Raw genomic sequence first — 21,499 nt, 5'->3', positions numbered from 1 at the left:
AGACCCTGGAGATAAATACAAATTGTTAGAACCTGGAGTAGGTAACAAATATGACTCCAAGATAGTGTGGAAGAGTTCTATACTTGAATGTTAGTAACACCCAATTGCCTTTATCAAATTGACCTATTTATACTATTTAGGTACCTTACTATTTCTAACAATACGCCTAAGTCAAAACTTACCAACAGCTCTTTGAGATAGAATGGTGGCCTTACTTTCTTTTCCTTTAAAATGTTGTATTAATGGTTCTCTGAAGCTATCATATGTTGGGCATTCAAAGATTAGGTGCTGAAGACTTTCTTTCACATTCAATGTACACTTGAGACATTTTTCAGTAAAGTAGCAGTTTATTCTGAATAAAGTTTCATTTACCTGTGCATGACCCAGTCTTAGCCTAATTATTGTGACTAGTTTACTTCTTCCTATCTTAGCATTCTTAAAACCATGGGACCATAGGAAGGTCCCGCTGCACATCCCTATACCATCTTGCTTTATTGCTTTGTTCCTACTTCAGCTTTGTATAAGGATGTCATTTCACATTTTAAATGGCTGACAAAGTCACCCATCGGAAAAGGACCAGATCTTTGATTACTTTTCCTGTCTGAATTGCCTCTTTCGCCAGCTTATCTACTATTTCATTTGGTGTAATACCCACATGACCAGGAACCCACTGAAGTGTTATTTTCTTTTCTGAAGAAAGGACCTCCTCCACGATTTGGGATGTAATGTTATCAATATAATCAAGTTTACAGGCTGTTTTGACTGCATGGATGGCTGCTTTTGAGTCAGAACAAATTAGTTATACTTTGTTACCTGGTTGAAGATTCGCTATCTCGATTGCTTTCTTTATGGCGTTAAAAGTTCGGCTGTGTAGCTGGAAGCTATTTTGGGTAAACAGAATTTATAACTAAGATGATTAGGCCTACCTTGTAATAATACAGCTGCTCCAGAACCCTCTGCGTTTCTCGATCCATCTGTTGTAAATTTTTATGTAGTCTGAAAATTCCTCATTTATTTGTTCCTATAAATAATTTTTTTGAGTGTTTCAGGAGGAATTTCGGATTTTGGATTTTCCATCCGATTAATATCTACCCTGCAACATAAGTTTAAATCCAGCATAGTAATTGGCTTCTCCAGGACTGTCAATTAGTCTAGTTTCTTTGACACAGGTTTGGATTACTATCCTTTCTACAGTACTTACTGATTTTATATACAGTGGTGTGGTCTTCTTGGCCCAGTATTCGTGATGATTTGCTGCCATACTTAAATACTTTAAATTTACATAAACTGGATGGTTAGGTTCAGACAGTACTTTGAAAAACTAGTCTTTCAGTTAACATTTTCCTTCTGGTCTGCAAGTTGGGTACTGCTGCTTCCATTTGAAGAGCTAAAATTGGGGTTGACTTCATAGCACCCAAATATGCACCTGAGAGCCTGATTTTGAATAATGTCTAGTTTATTCAAAACACTATTTGGTAAATGGCCCAAACAAAAAGCCACCATAATCTAGTTTAGCTCTGATGATTATACTGCAGTATACCTTTAAAAGTAAGCTGAGGGTGTACACCATTCCTTCCGCAGGCCAGTGACTTAAGAATGTCTAGGTCCTTAAGAGTTTTACTCACCAAACAGCTTACATGTTGTTTAAAATTCAGTTTTTTGTCAAAAATGATACCCAAAATTTTGAGGCAATCCTCCAACTGGGATACTTACATTATTTACAGTCCAATTTGGGTTTGTTGTCTGCCTCTTCCTGCTAAAGATTATTATTTTGCACTTATTTACATTGATTGCCAGGGACAGCAGTTGACAGTACTGGGTAAGACTAGACAGGGCTTCTCGCATCCGAGCATCAACACCGTCAAACCGTGTACCACTACAGACTAATGTGAGATCATCTGCATATAAAAAGGGTTGGATCTCTTTTGGTAACTGAATTCCCACATCAGATATATAAAAGTGAGAAACAAGATTGGGCTGAGCACACAACCTTGGGGTAGTCCTTTGACAGTAGACCTGGTGAGGGTATGCTGGCTTCCGACAAAAAGTCAATTGTCTATAGCTTAACCATTTATGTACATGAGTTATAAATCTGTGGGGAATACCCAGGACAAACAACTTACTCACCAGAGCGGGCAGAGAAACCGTATCATAGGCACTGCTCAGGTCCAGCGAGACAGCAGCTGCAATCCTATTTTGCATTAAATTCACATGAATATCAGCCATGAATGCTAACAGGAAATCATTACAACCTCTCTTTTTTTTGGTAGGCAAAATTGGTAGTCTGGTATTAGTTTGTTTTTTAATGATAAACCATTCCAATCTGTGTTTTACCATTAAATTGAAGATTTTTATCATGCATGACATTAGAGAGATGGGTCTATATGAGCTTTCCTTACCTTTTTCTTTGTTTGGTTTTAGAATGCCTATTACCTTGATGGTTTTCCATTGCATCGGAATCTCGGCTCCGGACCAGATGTTGTTAAAAAACATTAAGCAGTAGAGTTTTAGCTGAAAAAGGGTAACATTTTTTAAGATTAAATAGCTTACCCCGTCCAAACCAGGAGCTGTTAGCTTTAGTTCTAGATTTTATCGCCATATCTAATTCCTCTAGACTAAATTTTTCTTCCAATGGAAGTTGGTTTGTAGCCTTTGTAAAGATCGGTTGATTGATTTCAGATTTCATAGGAACATAGTCTGGAGTGGTAAGTTTTTAAAAAGCTATAACTTAAGTTTTTTATCATTGAGCAAAATCTTGTTATAAGTATCTTTGGTTCCACTTCTAATACCTCTAATTGTGCTCCAAATTTGTGTATTATTTTTATTTTCTATGTTCTCACAGAAAACTTACCCAAGCTTGTCTTTTTGCTTTACGGATCACCTCCACGGCCTCATAGTGTGTAGTTCTGTATTGCCTGTATGCTAGGGGAGTCATCTTCATTGTGAAGAGTTTTGAAGTTTCTTCTTCTTATAGCGACTGCCTTAGAGCAGTCCGGTGTTCCACCAAGATTTTGCGTTAAAAAACTTGCCATCTCCCTTATTTTGGTGACAGAAGTTGGGGACTGAGTCTTCTATTTGCTACCTTTAATATCTTATTGAGATCCTTAATATTAATATCATCAGATTTCTTATTTGAGAGTATACTGGATGCAGTCTTATCAGCTATTTCTGAAAACTTACCCCAATTGGCTTTTTTTAAAGTTTTTATGAGTGAAACTTATTATACCCGACTTTTTTGAGCCCAAAACAGTTTGTGAGCACAATTTGTTACCATTAATTTCTAAAATAATAGGGTAGTGATCACTACCCATTGAATCACTCATTACCTTCCAAGACGATATTTTATCTTTTAATTGCACAGTGGCAAAAGTAAGATCTAAAGTTGAAGGTCTTCTGCCAGGGAAGATCCAGTGGTGGTGAAGGACTTATCATTTAAAAGTATGAGTGGAGAGTCACTGTAGCATTGTATATATGACTGCCCCTTGTGTCTTGGCGTAAGTCAGCGGACCAATAGGGATGCTTACCATTAAAGTCGCCACACAGTAGAGAGTAATCTTGTTTATTGGAAAAAATGTTCTTCCATAACTCTGTCCTTACCTTTTTTGGAGAACAATAAATGCTATATATGTGAAGAGGCCTTGAAAGGCCCCGGATCGTGACTCCAGACACCTGAATTGGATCCTGAGCATCCAAACCCAAAACAGCTTCACAGTCAATACCTCTCCACGTGAGCGACTTGTGGATTAAAATTGCAGACCCACCATAACCATCAAACCTATCATTTCTCACAGCAGAGAAATTTTTAAACAATATTGTTTCATTTGGTTTTAGCCATGTTTCTTGTAAGGACAATAACCTTAATATTGTACTTACACACAAAAAAGGATAATTCAGCCCATTTTGATTTGATTGACTGAAACATTCCATTGCAGTATTTTAATTGGAGCTGCCGGTACTTCCATCAGGGGGCGAGGTGTCTACGGTAGTGCCAATACTTAAGTCTAAAAGTATACTCTTTATATTCCTTAGTACTATGTTGATCATCTCTAGAGGGTCAGGATTGGCTATTGATGCATCCAACATCAATTTTTCAAAAATAAGCCTTTGCTTTAAAGTCTTCAAGTGACTGTTTTAGTTTAACCACTGTCTACTTGTTTTTCTGAAGTCATAGAGAGACCTAACCTCTCATTTTTATCAGATTTGTTACTTTTGTTCCTTGTCCAGCGATTTTGGTGGTGTGTTGTGTACAATTTTTTGCTTAGTTGTGTTGTTTCCATTAGGCCTATAATTATCTCTTGGCTTCCTGAATATAGAGGACTGCCCTACATTCTCTTCATTTACTTGAGCATAACTTAAGGGGTCAAAATAATTTCCTACTGGAGTAGGGTGTGGTCTGGCCAACATATGAGGGAATTCTGTTAAACTAGTTACATCTGGTGAGACTTTAGAGGCATAGGTTTTATGGTACCGATTTTGGTGGAAAGGTTGTTTTGGATTTGGGAAGTATTGAGAAGCTGTGAAAAAATCTTCATTATATTCTGACATTCTATTTCTAATTGCTAATTGACGTTTAAACATTGGACAATCTTTCGAGAAACTTACATGGTCACCATCACAGTTTACACATTTAGGGTCTTTGTCACAGTGGTCACCCGTGTGCCTTTTTACCACATGTTCCGCACAAGTTCTCGTTTTGACATGGAGAACTGGCTACATGATTGTACGAGTAGCACCTGTAGCACTGTCTGACTGGCAAAGTATATTTTTCAACAGGTACAATAACATGGATTTAGTATAATTCTTTCTGGTAATGTATTGCCTTCAAAAATTATTTTAACAAAATGAGTCCTGTATGGACCCTCTTTTGAATTTTTGGTTAATGCGATAGGCTTCCAGGATAGGTACTGTACTGCAGGCATGGTTAACAAATTCATTTTGGTCAATATCGGGTTCTGCATAGACAACGCCTGTTATCCGAACTCTGTAAGAGAGGGGATAAAGATATGGTTAGTTTGGAAGTGAGTGAGTTTTATTGGTTATCAGCTTATTTGCGGACTCAGAATTCTTACAATATATAGCTACATTTCTACCCTTACGATTAATACAATCAATAAGTGACTCATTTTTCTGAAGCAACTTACCCACCGTGAATGGATTAACCTTGGTCCTGTTAGTAGAGCTAACTATAACCTCAAAAGGTCCGGTGGCAGAAGCTTTATATAACCTCTGATCAAATGTCTTTTTGGACATTTTGGTCTGATTTGTTTGATCTTTGTTATTAGGGACTAAATTATCATCTTTACCAGATTCATCAGACTCACTGTCATGTTTACGTTTTATTATTTTTCGGATTATTCTGATCATCCTTATTACTATCATTAACCTCCATAATGCTGTGTACAGCAATCTGTAATTCCTGATCAGATTTTCCTCCAACCATTATGGTTGGACCCGTTGAGACGGGCCCAAACCAGCTATTACTAAAATTGAAAGTTGCTTATATACTAAGTATTGAAACCACCACCAAAGTAGAGTGAGAAAATCACATAAATAACCACTCACCAAAAAACAGCAAAACATAAATTTACATTTAAAATAAATTATTAACACTTAACACAGAAAACGTGCACAGTTCAAGGACAGACAGCATGCAGTCATGTGTTCTAGAATCTTAGGTATACCAAGTACGACGATTAGAGACTTGGGTCTGATTCTACGAGTGCACACATTGATTCAATGAGTGATAAAATGTATATTGAACGTTATATATAATCATTGTATATAATGACTAGTTATAACGGAATTTTTCATGCCTTGAAAGTCAGTATTTTTCTCACAATTATAGATTGTGTTTTGAATGCAACCTTATTATTCAAAAATTGTATATAATACTAGATGCTTAGTGTGTATAAGATAGTCGACAAATTTGTCATTTTTATTACACATTTATTTCACGCTTAGTTAAACCATTTTTATAGCAAAAATCGGTGGTGTTTTCTTAAGTTTAATTAATGGAGCCTGTTGAAGAAATTTCATAAATGGTACATATTGAAAAAACTAGTTATAAATTGTTGCGCTATATCAGTCCAAAATCCTCTCGAGACACAGGCCATCCGGACATTGCCATAACAATACATCCTAATGATCTGGCATAATTTTTGAAGTGAAAACTTCTTTAGGCGCGTTGAGCGTTTTGGTAGAGGGTAAAATCCTCGGTTCGCGTCACCGACATGCTAATGATACTAACCTGCATGAAAAAGTCAGTCTCGCTGTGTTTTTTAACCGTAGACTTGGCCGCGGACTACTAACCTGCATGAAAAAGTCAGTCTCGTTGTGTTAAAACTGTCCCGGCGGAGTATGAAAACAGACTGCGAAAATCAGTGACCTTTACGGCTTCCTCTCGCGATTTAAAAGTGAAGCCAATGTCGTACAATTCTGTAAGATGCGTCAAATTAAAGCTCTTAATATTGGCAATCTATTGGTTACATTTTTAAATATTAAAAAAATTTCGAAATAATTTTGATTATTGTTTACATTTTACATAGCGTTTACAATGACAAGAAAAAAGTAGAAAGCGAGGATTTTTTTTATTTTTTGGTCAGACAAAATTTGTCAGCGAGAAAGTTGTGTGAAAATAGATGAATATTTTTTTTGTAATTTATCATTTGTTTATTGGAAGTTTAGTTTAGCCTGTAGTAGCGTATGAAGTGATGAGTGAACATTTCTGCCGGAACTGTAGTTGGCGCATTGGCTCACTGATACCGTATTAACTCAATAAATTATTTTATTGTGCAATAAAAATACCTTTACGAAAGAACCAAGTTAATTTAACTAATTTATTAGTTTTAAAAATATTGTGGGTTTAATTGTTATTGCAATTATATACTTTATCCGTAGCAATAACTGTATTATTTACAACGGTGTTCAACTCACTGTTGTTCACTCGGTGTTTACTCACTTGTATTCTATGTTTAACTAACTATTAATATTGAGCAATTACAACATATTTTTATACAGATAAATGAATAATGAAAACAACGAATATATTTTTAAACATTTTTAATATTTGTACGAATATTTGTATTTAAAATTTAGCATTATTCATTTTAATTATGTTTTTAATATTTAACCTCTTCATCATGAAATGAGTATTATTACGGTATAAGATTTACGTGGTAAAATAGATTTCTAGTTATTTGATAATATTTTTTCGTGGATTTAAAAATTGGAAAATTAAAAACGCGTCACATTTACAATTACAGATGTACTGCTACTATAACGTATTGTTAATTACTCTCAACTTAATAGTTCCGTTTTCACTTCTATCGGCAGTCCCACGACTGCTACTGTTTTTCTTTTTTTGTTGTCAATTCTATCTCTACTTATTTCCACGCATGACATAAGATTTATTGGATATCATTCTAAGGATACTTACTGTCTAGTCCATAACTTGATATTCAACAAAATATGATTTCCATTACTTGATACTGTATTAATCTAAAACTTTAAAATTCTAGAGTTTGTGATTCCACATGCTGTTTATGCGAGTGATTACTTAAAAATGAGTGCTTATTAGAGCAATATTTATGCGAGAAATATTCGCAGAAAAGTCAAGTTCAATCGGCACCTCAGGTATTTGTAGGAATAAAAATTAATTTTAATCAAATATTAAAATAAAAAAGAGTCTATCGTAAATAATAAATTGATCACCACGTGAATCCGATGAGTCTACTCATGTTGGCGAGGCTTCAAACATTTTGTGGATTATAGGTAAAGAGCTCATGTGTTACATTGTCTGAGGGTGTGTAAAATACTTGCTCTAAAAAGCTGATTGATAAAACTTCATTGTTACAACATAAAATAAAGGCCCAGTTTGGTAAGGGGTTTCCACTGTAGCCGAGCTGAAATGTCAAAATATGAATATGTTTTTTTTTATAAAGAAATGCCAGCAGTTCAAAGAGATCAATATTTTTCCAAGTTATAGAAAGCAATTTCTTCAAAAGAGGTCGAGATCAAAACTGGGGACCGACTTGTGGATGATACAACCAAGGTAGCTAACAGGTTTGTTGTAACGGTGCCTTGTGAGCAACGCCCTCGCTTATCAGCACCTCAAGTAAACCTCACGGGAAGAATGAGTCCATCAGCTCCAATGAGCCTAGGAACTGGTCAACGATGCAGAAGCAGTCAGGAGTTTACAACAGGCAGTAAATACAACTGTGAGTCTTGTCGACATGGTTGTAGAGGGAGTGGAAAGTCGAAATCACATTCCATTTTAAAGCGTGTTTCTCGATGTATCGATTTAATGAACGTACGAAATAGATCATATTCGTACATATATTTTAAATATAAGTCGAATATCACGTAACCCAAATTTAAAATAAATGTTCTAAGGCTAACTTTATAAATAACCTCTAATTCACAAATAAAAATGCACAGAAAAATAATATTACTACTCTCAAAAATTATGTCGTGTTGACCACACTTAATTTATTCGAATGTTCTCGGGTTCGATCTCAGACACGATGATAGACTCTAGCCCAGGTTAATTATGTATTTGTAATAAAACTCTCCCTTGGTTGACCGAATGAAACAATATACTTTATTTGTTAAACAATTTGAAATTAATTTAAAATTTAATATAAATTTAAAAGTACTAACAGTTTAATATTGAACGGGAGAGCGATGTCACGCGAGGTTAACGCGTTCAGAGTTCCGGCACGACTGCTCTGAGAACAATGGACTTCCACCCAGAGTGGAGTTGTCCCAGACGCTAACTCAGCAGATTCAGCACATTTCTGTCTGTTTACTGCAAATTAACTGCGCAACTGCTCAACGTATGGAAAGTTTTCAGGCTAACACTAAGTTGAGTACAAATAAAATATATTACTGATAATTTAATATTTTTAATTGGCTGATTGAGACCATATAAGATCTTACCGGTCTGGCCTTACAACTATATGGTGAGGGTCGGTACAAAATGGCAGAAAAATGCCACTATACGAGAGTGCAGCAAAGATGGCAGTGTTGCGAGTGTACAGTTCGAGGACTTTAGCTGCGCGCGTGACCTTGAGTGTGTGGTTATAGGCGGGAGGGGTGGCGGGGTAGCATTATGCGCTGCGTCCCGAAAACATTTTCTGTGACTCATGGGTAAAACCCTCCTTTCAGGAATCGTATTGAGCCAAATTACTCATCACACTCACTACAATCAGTCTGTTTTGTGACAGTGCTGATTTTTTTGGAATTAAATAATAAGAGAATACCAAATAATAACAATAATAGGACTTATCCTTGTTTTAAACTTATTATAGTGTTGTTAAACGTGTTTTTAAACATAACGTATTTGTCAATACTAATCTGCAAATCGAAATCGTGAGTTTAAAGTTGTTAAAGAGATTGTTGCGCCTTCATCTCAGCGGCTAGCACGTAAACGCAACCCGCCACACAGATAGCGTTTATTTGTTGAAAGGGTAGTATTAGGACCCTACGAGCACAGCTAAATTCCTCCAACTGTACCTCCTACGGCCCGCCACTTAGCCTCTTTCAACCAGAGTAATACTGCGCTGCCAAAATGTCCTCACGCCTGACATAGCTTGACTCAGTGACGTTCTCAATCTTTAACATTGGCGCTCCGAACAAAATATGAGAGCTGTACTTAATCAGATACTATGTAAAAAGGAGGATGAAAAGGCATTCGTTTAGGTGTTAAAAATAAATTCTATAGTCCAAAATTAAGATCATTATATTAATATTATATAATAACTTTGTACTACCACTCTTAATATTTTACATAAAAACGTGTTCTAACTTTCTTCCGTTATATTTTTCATCTTGTATTGCCTACTACATGTGTACAAAATTAAAATAAAATTTCCATATTTTTATCAATTTACAATTTTAACTTATTCCTATATAAACATGACGCAAATATACATTAGACGTATGCCAATGATGTCTTAGAGCCTTTAAATATTATTATATACTGTATTTTAATATACATTGTAATAACTTTTTTAATAATAATAACAAAAGAATAAATTTTACATAAGCAGACATTTATTTTCTATTGTATGTTAGCTGTAGGCTATTTAGAATTTATATTTTATATTGGTCCATGTTAATATGCATTCAGAGTGAAAAATATGTGAAAATATTTCCAGGAAACATACTTTATTAAACAAACTACCTTTATATTCTATGTTATATATGATGAAAACCCAAAAATATTAAAATATGTTCGCATTTCATAGTAATTGTAAAGTACTTTCATTCAAAAGGAAATAGAGGGTGTCTTATCATTTGTCATGCTGGGGAAAATGAAGAATATTTGTGATTGAAGCTAAGTGGGGTTTTCAATTCAAAACTATAAAAAATTGCATTATATATGTTTACAAAGAACAGCTGATTCATTTCGAACAGGCCCTTTCACTTAAAAAACATATGTTTGCTGTAATGCATTTCTTACGGGTATTTCCGTAACTTTTAGAGACCAGTGGGGCGGAATCCTGAATCGGGAACGGGATAAAAAAAATTATGGTTGCCTGTAAAGTCGGTTTTACGGGCGAAGATTTTACGTGACAACGTCTTTTTCTCGGTAGAATATTTATTGATATGAATATTATTAAATTGCACAATAGGAACAAGGAATTGAATGAAAATAAGAATTGCACAAATTTTAACTATATAAATATATTTTGTTTACTAAAACATTGTACATAATTTGAAATTAATTAAAATTTGTTATTGTAAATGGTAAAGTTGAATAAAACAGTTACTAAAATTGAAATTTGAAATTCTTGCTAAACACAGTTAAATTCTAACTCCGCGCGTGGTGATTGGTCGGTTTAGTTCGTTTGTTTGGTCGCACTGTTATGACAGGTTAGAGGTTATAATTTGTTATTTTAAATGTTTGACTAGCAATACGCGCTGTTTCTTCTCAATCGACTGAATTACGATTGATTGCAGAGTGATTTAAACTAATAATTTACTTAACACTATCAACATTTGTCAATGGTATGACATAACCTATAAACTCAGTTTCTCAACTTTTGTGTCAATCTAACAATTAATCAATCAATCATAGTTTACGATAATGAAATATCAGTGTACAATTATTTACCTTTATTGTTGTAGTTGTTGTAAATGACGAATCTAAGCACTCCACATTTTCACGAATAAACATAGTTATCTGCTTTATCCCGTGCGGCGGACCCACAGTTATCTGCTTTATCCCGTGCGGATCCCGTGCGGCGGACCCACTGGACGGGCATCGTAACGTTACCGGGCGTTACACTTTTTCATGAGTGACTCCGAGCCGCAACCTAATTTAAGACGTTGTCACGTCAAAAGTATCCTATGTGTTTCTCCCAGTTCTTAGCTACCTCCCTACCAATTTTCAGCCAAATCGGATCAGCCGTTTTTGACTTATAAATAGTGTAACTAACACGACTTTCTTTTTATATATATATATAGATTACTCCTATCAAAATCTTTTTCGATTTCTAAGTCAAAGAACTTAAGCTGTTCAAATCTCAAATCATATTGCCAGTTCTATGAAAATGTGTTGTTGGGTCCCATAAGGATCCACTCAGCTCAATTCTCTTTGCTTTATGCAAATAAGATACAATCATCACTGCCACATGGTAGAACCGAACAATATGCTAATAACACGACTCTGTTTCAAGAAATTTAGAAATCAGTTTTGGAACAAACCGCTTTTTTTAAATCGACAATTGTATCCAATATTTCTACAGCCTCAATCTAAGTACAAATTCTTTAAAATCCAACATTCTGAATTTTGCTTTACGTAAAAAGTACGGGGGGTAGCAGATACAATAATAGAAGAAGTCTATTACTCGATATTTCTTATTTATCTCGATTAGGATTTTATGGAAAATTCTCCATTAGTGCAGTTTCGTCTATATATAAGTTAACAATTGTTTCATGATCTGGTATATATTCTTAACTATTTCATTTAATAATAATAACGCCACATTTGAATTTGATCTCTTCAACAAATTTCTGCAATATAGAAACTAATGGTAAATGTACAGATTTACTCAAAAATGTGTATCCTTGTGGCATATTGAAAATATATATTTATTGTATACGTTTTAATTTGCTCATTCCATCTGTCGCCATTACAGTTATTATGTGACTGGCAACTTTACCTAACTCATAACCACATTTAACATCCCCTTATATAAATAATGGGACATCATATTTTAAATTGGTTTCTGTGAGCAATTAATTGCATTTGTTTTCTTTTGTGTACTTTACTTTTTGAGCTCTTTGCGTTTTTAATTTAATCTACGAATTTCTTCACTTTTGTTTTTGCAAGAATTTCTAAGTGATTTTACTTTGTGTTTTAAGCGTTCTACTTCGGTAACATTATGTTCATGCTCGGGATTGGGATAAATTTGTGTAGAGTTTTCATCGGAATATGTTAATTTCAAACTGGTAGGAAATTCCATTTCGTAGGTTGTTCGACATCTTTTGGTATTCTAAAAAAAGACAAGTCTGGCGATTTCTTCCTATGATTTTTGATTTTTACTGTTAATTGCACTACATAAATCACCTCGTGACGAAGACATTTTCACATGAAATGGACATACTAAAATATAGTAAAACACTAAAGAGCATAAAGTTAACAATGACAAGTTGTCGGGAGTGGCGTTGTGCTTGCTGACCGCCAGGCTGCGCCAATTATCAGCTGGGCAACTTTTGCACCAAAGCTATGTTTTTGTTTTTTTATGTCACTCACTAATTAATTAGTTATCCTAAAAATTTAAAGTTGAGGAAATCGCAATATCTCATTTGTTTTTAACATCCTGAAAATAAGAATCATTTATATTAATTTAAGGGATGTCCTGTTAAGCAGTGAAGTTTATTTTGTTAGGTTATGTGAGTTACGAGAATTTCAAAACATAACCTAAACAATTCATTTTGAAAACTAGTGTAATTTTTGTCTAGTATGGATAACGTAGAAACTACCAAAAATTTAGCTGATTCTTATGCAGCTTATTTAAAAGTGGATAATGTAAAAGAGGTAAGATTTAGACTAGTTTTGAAGATAGCCTAAGCCTACATTGATGTTTTTTGTTTAGGTAAGTGGTACCTTGCAATTAAAACAGTTCAGTAGCCTATTGGTCTGCATAAAATATTTAAAATAATGTAGGGCCTAGTTATAGCATATTAAAAATGTTTCAAACATATTATTTCATAGTACTTTCTTGCTGAACAGATTCACCCTTACCAATAATTACCAACATGAAACTGCCCTTAGATTCTATCCATGAAAAGAACAATTACCCCGATCTTGGTCCAAACTGAATCCACTTAGTTGTTGAGTTAGCTGTAGTTATTAGGTAAGTTCACTGTGTGATGGTTCACCTTTTGACTCACAGAACACTTTGGTAAATGTTTGGATTAAAGTAATAGCCTAGATGTTTTCTCGGTAATTATCATATTAACGGCCGGAGCGGAAAAATACGAGTTTTGCGTTATTAATTTATTGGAATCGGGTACTTTGGGATTATACCGACCACACCAGTATGAAGAACACAAAAATATAAATTTATAGAAATAAACATGATAGAACGAAAAAACAACTCTTTAATTACAAAATTACAAACTTACAAGCATTTCCAGGTATTGTGATCGGTATTGTTGTCGCTGTTATCTTATCTTTTTCGAGAATCCCGATTACGGCAGGCCGCGCGGCATCACATGATTTGCACTTTACATAATTGCCTTTCCATTACAATTCAATTTATATTTCTGATCAGCCCCTCTAGAATTTGATATTTTACTGATAGGTACTATCTCGAGGGATGTTTTTCTTTCGTCGACATCAGCGCGGGGCAGCACCGAAGGTGCTGTCGAAGCCCGCGCTGATGGCCGGAGGCACTCGCATTTTGGGTGGCGGAATGTGATCAAGAATAAAAACAAGTTTTGAGTGTTTTTTCAATAAAGAGTTTAGTTTTAGTTTGGTAATGTTTGTTGTTGTTGAATTTTTGTGTTAGGAGAAATGTAGAGGTAAACACGGAAGTAGGCCTACAACAAAGCGACGCACCAGTTGAACGGGCGGCGAGACTCTGCAATCACGTTATCTACTAGACCGCTCGACTTTGACCTCAGTCTGAGGATGGGGAGGGGTTTGCGATAAGACAATTCCTGTTTTATATTGACGAAATATTGTTCTACGCTAATCTAGTAATCAGTAAAAGCAAAATGTCGAATAACGATTCATGTCTAGGTGTGGTCGGTTTAATCCCAAAGTACTGGAATCGTCCTATAGAACAAAAAAAGTATAAGGTTTGATGGGGTGGAAATGAGAAATAACGAAGTTCTAGAACATACAAAATTAAAGAACTATTCACGCGCGGAGTAATATTTCCATGTTCTACATCCACGTCGAGCGTCACGTGACCTTTTGTGACCATGATTCAACCTCGTGATGACGTCATCGGATGCGCCGCCATCTTTGCAAACGTAAATGAAAAATAATACTGAAATGAGCAATATTTTGATCCAAATTAACAATGTTTTTCTTAATTTCGAGCTACAAATTAATTACTTGTTATCGAAATGAAATGAGTGCCTCCGGCCATCAGCGCGGGCTTTCGGTGCTGCCCCGCGCTGATGTCAATGAAAGAAAGACATCCCTCGAGATAGTACATATCAGTAAAATATAAAATTCTAGAGGGGCTGATCAGAAATATAAATTGAAATGTAATGCAAAGGCAATTATGTAAAGTGAAAAAAGTTAAGAAATCATGAAAAACTCTAACATAAATATATAGATGGATATTAACAGAGAACGCTTACCATTAGTGTGTTGGCGGATATAGCTGAGCAGCAGGAACAAAAAGTAGAATTTTTAAAATTGCAACATTTAAAACTTTTTTTTTACTAACGTACTTTTTCTAATTTTCCTATTGCAACAAAACAACAAAGTCTCCCGGTTTAAAAACAACACGCGACCGCACGACGAACAAATACACTCATTATTAAAAATTCCATGTTCAATTAAAAAGGAAATAATTTCGTTTCGGTTAAAACGTAAACTCTTTACGTGCCCTACTAAACACTCCGACACACACAATTCACCAGGGTTGGTCGAACTAGTGGATGGTTGATTCACCTACTGAACACGATATCTTGGGAAGCACTGACTCATGCCCTGGAGAACTCAGATAACAGATACGTTATCAGGCTACTATCAGTCCCGGCCGCAGATAATAATCAAGTAAACAGATTATCCAGACACAACACACAAACTGAACATTAAAACATTAGAAACTTCACTACTTATGAATATATCCCCTAAAATCATGTTATTTGTCATTTGCACCCCCTAATACTATATATATTTTTTGTTCAGGAGGGTGAGCAGAATACGTTGATAACGTCAAATTCGTGATTTGCCGCTCCGGCCTTTTATCTTATACAGTAGAACCCCTCATATCCGGCCACCACGGGACCGAGCCCCTGGCCGGATAACGATTCGGCCGGATAAACCAACCTACAGTACACAACACTTGACGAAACAAAACAATTGTACTGTACTGTACTAACCGCACTGGAAATAATCAACACACTGTTTACAGGTTAAACCTATTAGCTCAACTGAGGACAACACAGGAAAATGTAAACAAATAGATACACCAAAATAACGCAAGAGTCGTGGGAGACTAGTGCGTGCAACTGCGCGTCTGCAAGCCGTGGTAAATAAATTTCGATATTGGCTTCCGGAAAGTAGCCGGATAAACCGAGGTGCGGTAAAACCGAGGCCGGATATGAGGGGTTCTACTGTAGCTACCGTTTTCTCAAGAGGAGAATGCTTAACCCTGTAACTGGCAGTCGTAATTTTTTCCCACTGTGAACTGGCAGAGTTGTAATTTTCTACGCATTAAACATCAACTGCTAATTTTGTCATCTTTCAAACAACCTTAATTTAAATTGTAATAAAAATAATATTGTAAACCGCAGATTCCGCACTTTCCTTTGATGTACTTGCTTTTATAAATACAACCTTTCTTTATATTTACTGGCCACTATAAGCTAAAGATGTCTGATATGCTATGCAATATTTACAGCTGTTGCTGTTCAAGTCAGGTGGATTCTGATCTTTCTACTTTTACATTTTTTCTTTCTGTATTATAAGTAGGCATTTTCTTGATCAGTATAACAACCCGTATTTATATTTTGGATTTTTAAATTGGAGGCTTTAAGCGTATTCTATGGCTTGCAGAAAATAAAAAAAGAAAACTGATTTTAGAAAAAGTTTTAATTTTGGGGCACGTAGAATACATCCAAATCATGAATGAACCCAATTTCTATTTTTTTACTGTATTTTATTCTGAATACAATTATGTACGGTACAACACTTTGTTTTACCCCCTACAAAATTCTTTCTGGAAATGAAAGTATATTATTTGAAGAAATTCTTAAAAGAGGTTTTGGATTATTTTAGGTAACATGGGTATAGTAAATATTACCAAACACTTTTATCTGAGAACTCTACTGGATTTCACCAACCTATTGTAGTCTAACTGATAGTCGCATTGTAAAACTTTTGTTTTTTGCATTTACAATCAGACAGGCTATACAAAATTATTCTTGCAATTTTATTGTTTATTGTTCATGGTTTAGCAGTCAAATGGCATTAAGTTTTAAAGTGTCTGGACAATTTCCAACACTTTTACTTATTACTTAGCGGATATCGACCATATTAAATAGGTTGTAATGTAATGAAGTTGACAGTAAATAGTGTTAGATAGTCTCAAAAAGAAATATTCAGACTAAGTTCATTACAGGTGAACTTATATTTGGCTGTAAATGTAGAATTTGTTTAAATTGGTTGTTATCAATTTGATGAATGTAGCGATGCTGAACACTTGAAATGTGACAAAACATGTCAATGTTTGACTGTTTACCATTCCATTTTTGTATATACAGGGTATTCCCAAAAGTGTATCACAAATTTCTGTGTCTGATAGTACTCATTGTTCCAAACAAAGAATGTCCTATAAACATAGTTCTATAAATGTATCATTTAGCCAATTTTGCTCCCAGTTTGTGCAAGCGTACCCTTAAAGTGGTTGTGCTCAATTATATACGTTGATGGATTTCGTTGAGGAAGTATCGTTGGAATTAATATAAAAATAGTTAGCATCTTGTACATTTGTTATAACTGATGCAAAACAGCTTATGCCTTACAACTGACAAAATATATGTTACTGCTGGCTTGTGCAAGCATACATACAGGTGTAAAGTGATCATGTTTACTTATGCATTGGCGGATTTTGTTGCAAAAGGTACTGTTGGAACTATTATGAAAATTGCTAATTAGTTTGTATCGTGTGTTTGTGCATGCATGTGCACGTGTCTGTATGTGTGTGTATATATATATATACACACACAGTATATATGAGAATGAATTTGTAATAAACAGGGTGCACGTATCAATATACAGTATATATCTTGTACTTGATATACAGCGGATGGTGGTTTAGTGATACGTTACTTTTGAACATTAGTTACTTTGTTCATAAGATGTGAGTGATAACATTTGTCTTTTCAGTACTCAGACTGGATTCCACTGGGATTAGAATAGCTCAAATTAAAAACGTACTTTAATTTCTGCCTCAACCCAGTGTTGACACATTTAAAATATTGGTGAACGGATCTTGAATTGGTGGTTTTACAGGTCATTCTCCATAATGATTTAATTTTAAACTCTGTGGTTAAAAATTACAAAGCCTTTGTTCAAACTATTATGCAATTCACAAAGCATACATACTTAGAGTGTATCTATAAGGCCAATGCTAAACATTTGGCACCTTCAAATAAATAGTTTTAAACCTGTTGCGGACGTAACTAAAGTTTATATACAGTGTCAAGTAAGGGCCGTTTTTTTGTATACAGGAGTAGCTAGTGCTATTTATTTGTACTTACTCTGTGCTGGTACTGCAACAAACTATTACGTTGTGACCCAGCATTCATTGAGAACAGCTGTGCTCAGTTGCATTTCTGTAGCTAAGCCGTAAAATCTGTTCTGTGCTTTTTAAATGTTCATGATTATTGAATCAGCAAGAAACCTGTCTACTACAGATATTCATCAGCAGATTTTTAAAGTTTATGATGCTAATGCCATTAGTTTTTATTTTTACATGGCCCTTACATAAAAACACCTTTCATAGTCCATCCTCTTCAGCCATGTTTACAGATTTTGTCTAATTAACTTATTTGTCAAGTTATTAAACCTTCTGGTGGCCAAAGCCAATCATATTATAAGGTTTTTAATGAAAATATACAATAGAACTAAGATGTTACTCCCCTTACTGTTACAGTATATACTATATCACTTGTGTTTAATATGATTTTATTCTTTCAGATGCGCTCTCTAAATGAATCAATTGAAGATACACTCACTCGTTTGGAAGAACTGGAAAGTGGAATAAAGATGGTTAGTTGATTTGAATCTTCTGTTTTTCCTTTTACTAAAAAGGAAAGGGATTTTTAATTAGAGGAAATGCTAGTCCTTGTAGCCATACTCTATCCATTCTCCAAAGAAAATTAATCTGGGTAGGGAACTTAATAGAAAGAATAAGTCAGAAAATTAATACTTTACAAGATGGACAGTACTGATAAGAGTGCACCTGTCTGTACAGGATTTGAACTGTACTTCTAGTAACACAGACTCAGTCTATAGCCAAAAGCTGTCAAAATTTAATTTAGTAGCCAAACCTACTAACTCAATGTGTATTCATTATTTTTACCCTGGATGTGTTGCTGGATACATGAATGTAGTAGACCAATACATCCTTAACGTGTGAAAAAACATGTAAGTGCTTAACCTTTGCTTGCTATGTACTCACAAAATGAGGTATGTTTTACAATTTATTTTGTACCAATAGAAATAGGAGATATAATTTTGAAATTGATATTAGCAGATGTTATCTCAAGTTGCCCTGAGCCGTAGAGCTAATGTTTATTAGACGTTCATATTAGGGATTATTTGAAAGAATTAGGATTTCAGACATTTGACATTGTTATATGTTACAAAGGTAGAAGACTGTCAATAATTAGAATCTATCCGCTTCTTCAGGTGTCAAAAAACTTAAGAAATAAGCATAAGTTAAAAAAAAAATGTTAAGACTAAAGTGTGAGATAACTAATTAACTCTCCAGAGTTTAAATTTGACAGCAGAACAAGTTTTATATTAAAAAAACCAATAAATGACTGCCAACTTCAGTCGTACATTTTTGTTCTAGATCTTAAAGTCATAGTGTGTGTGTGAATTTTATTGGCCGAGGTTTGTTTGATTTAAACAGTTTTGTTATGTTTCCTACTTAATTCAATTTTTAATATTGGTAGCTAAAGTGGCTTAACTTCAACAGAAGATTGACTTAGTCTGCTAATTTTATGTACTAAACCTCACTAACATTTTTTTAAATTCTATTCACGGTATATTTAATTTATGTTGGCTTCATCCCACTTCATATGATGATTTTCAAACCAGCAATGTTAAGCAATTTTACACTTATCCACTATCCCTATCTCGTATTGTCTTTATGTTCTTTTCTTTGCATTCAGTGCTTTAATACTTTTCCTAGTACATGAAATGTGTTGTGTTTTTCTTCGTTCTGTGCTGTGGTATTGTTTGGATTCATTCTCACAAGTCGGGACTGCAGGTACTCATATGCTTGGTTTTTTTTGACATGCAACTTGTTTTGTTCTTGTCATGTTAGACTCTGACAAGTTCACCGCTACACATTTTAGTCTTAATTTGTTATACATGCTTAAACCTTGTTTTTACTTTTTTTTATCTGAAGAAGAGTATACATTCTAATCCTCAAAATATAGTGTTCTATCTTTGTAGCATATACTGGTACTTGTTCAAAATCCTATTATCCTTTCAAATGATATATTGTCAGTAATAAACTAAACAAAGAGGGGATTTATTAGTCTGCTGTACAAAGAGAAATGTCACTTCCCTCTTGCATCCTTCCTTCATAAGTGTGTTTCTGTGAAATAACTTGTTTACATTCTGTGGAAAAACTAATTAATCCATTTTTGTTCCCAAATAATTGTGGGCATTTTGCATGTTTTAATTACTATTCTTATGTGGGGCTGAAATTGAGACACTCAGTTACTAAAACTATTTGTTACTCTCTGATAACAAACTTCGCATCTACTTTTCCAAAGAATAAAAATTGTATACAATAATTTAAAAAAATTGAAGTAGGTGTTACATTTGGATTCAAAAAAAACTCAGGAAGTGGAGAAATTAGGTTTCTATTTTGAAGATGTAGATTAATCAAGAATTATATTTAGTTATAAACTTATCATTCAACAACAGAACATTAATTCTGGTTACTAATATCTATCTTTACAGCTAATTACATGGCTTTCACCAAGTGTATTTGCAAAATAATGTGCGCGCACACACACACACACACACACACACACACACACACACACAATTTCATTATTTACTAAACTGTTATAATGCTTTCATTTTCATTTTTTATTTTAGTTATAATGCTTTAGGACATGCAAAATTCATGGAGCAGACAAAATTGTATTTATTTTACTTTAATGGTATGCCCATAGCTAATTCATGTAATTATAATTTATTTATTTGCATATATAGTATTTATTTTGTTCAATTTTCTTTTTGCCATGTCCACAACAATGGGGAATTCTAATTTTTATTTGTTGATTCTGCTTTTGAAAATATTTGCAAATGAATCAGTAAAAAAAATATTTTAACCACACACTCACTGCACCACTGGTTACAAATACCAGGGTAACATTATCTCATTTACAACTGACAGCATAACAAAGAAGTGTAAGTCTCCACGATCACCAGTTACTGACGTTTATGAGACCCAACAACATTGTAGGACTATTGGTGCAATAGTGCATGATGATATTATGTGTTTGTTTAGATTTAGGTTTCTTGTGTGAAACGTAGTCCACCATTCGATATTGAATACATATACAGTAAAGTTAACTCATTGGGTGACAGTAGCTCATGCGTTATCTGCTGTGTGGTGTTGATAGTTGCAAGCAGAACGAGAGAAGTTTGGATCGGTCGACTTCACTGCGGCCAGGTGTAACCTGAACTCTCTCTGCCAGCGCATACACAAGCTGGATGAAATGTCCAAGAGAGTACTGCAGGATGTTGAAGCATTAGAACCCATGGTGGACGAAGCAGAGGCTACCTTGATAAACAGTACAGAGGGCAAATTGAAAAGCCTCTTGAAGCCACTGTTTCATGTAAGTTAAATTTACAAATGCACACTAGAAAATGTATAACATATCCGGATTTGTAGCCTATTTTCTTTTTTTTTTCAGAGATATATTTTGTACATATTTATTAAACTAAGATATTAATACAAATTATATTGCTCTCTTTGTTTACAAGTATTTATACGATATACTGATACAGTCTTGTAATTATCACATATGTCCTATTTTTACTAATGGC

General features: G+C 34.4%; 1 protein-coding gene across 1 annotated transcript in view; it reads left to right on the top strand.

Annotated features, from left to right (window-relative positions):
* The first annotated feature begins 12,337 nt into the window (after window positions 1-12,337).
* LOC124372450 overlaps window positions 12,338-21,499 on the top strand; it is a 16,054-nt gene continuing 6,892 nt past the window's right edge. Inside the window, exons 1-3 of the mRNA XM_046830855.1 lie at window positions 12,338-13,045; window positions 18,398-18,469; window positions 21,073-21,288. Of these exons, the coding sequence (XP_046686811.1) occupies window positions 12,971-13,045; window positions 18,398-18,469; window positions 21,073-21,288 (363 nt within the window). The 5' untranslated portion in view covers window positions 12,338-12,970. The remainder of the gene's footprint in view (window positions 13,046-18,397; window positions 18,470-21,072; window positions 21,289-21,499) is intronic.

The sequence above is a fragment of the Homalodisca vitripennis genome, chromosome 1 (assembly GCF_021130785.1).
Source record: "Homalodisca vitripennis isolate AUS2020 chromosome 1, UT_GWSS_2.1, whole genome shotgun sequence".
Lineage (NCBI taxonomy): Eukaryota > Metazoa > Arthropoda > Insecta > Hemiptera > Cicadellidae > Homalodisca > Homalodisca vitripennis.
This window is presented reverse-complemented; position numbering and strand designations above follow the sequence as displayed.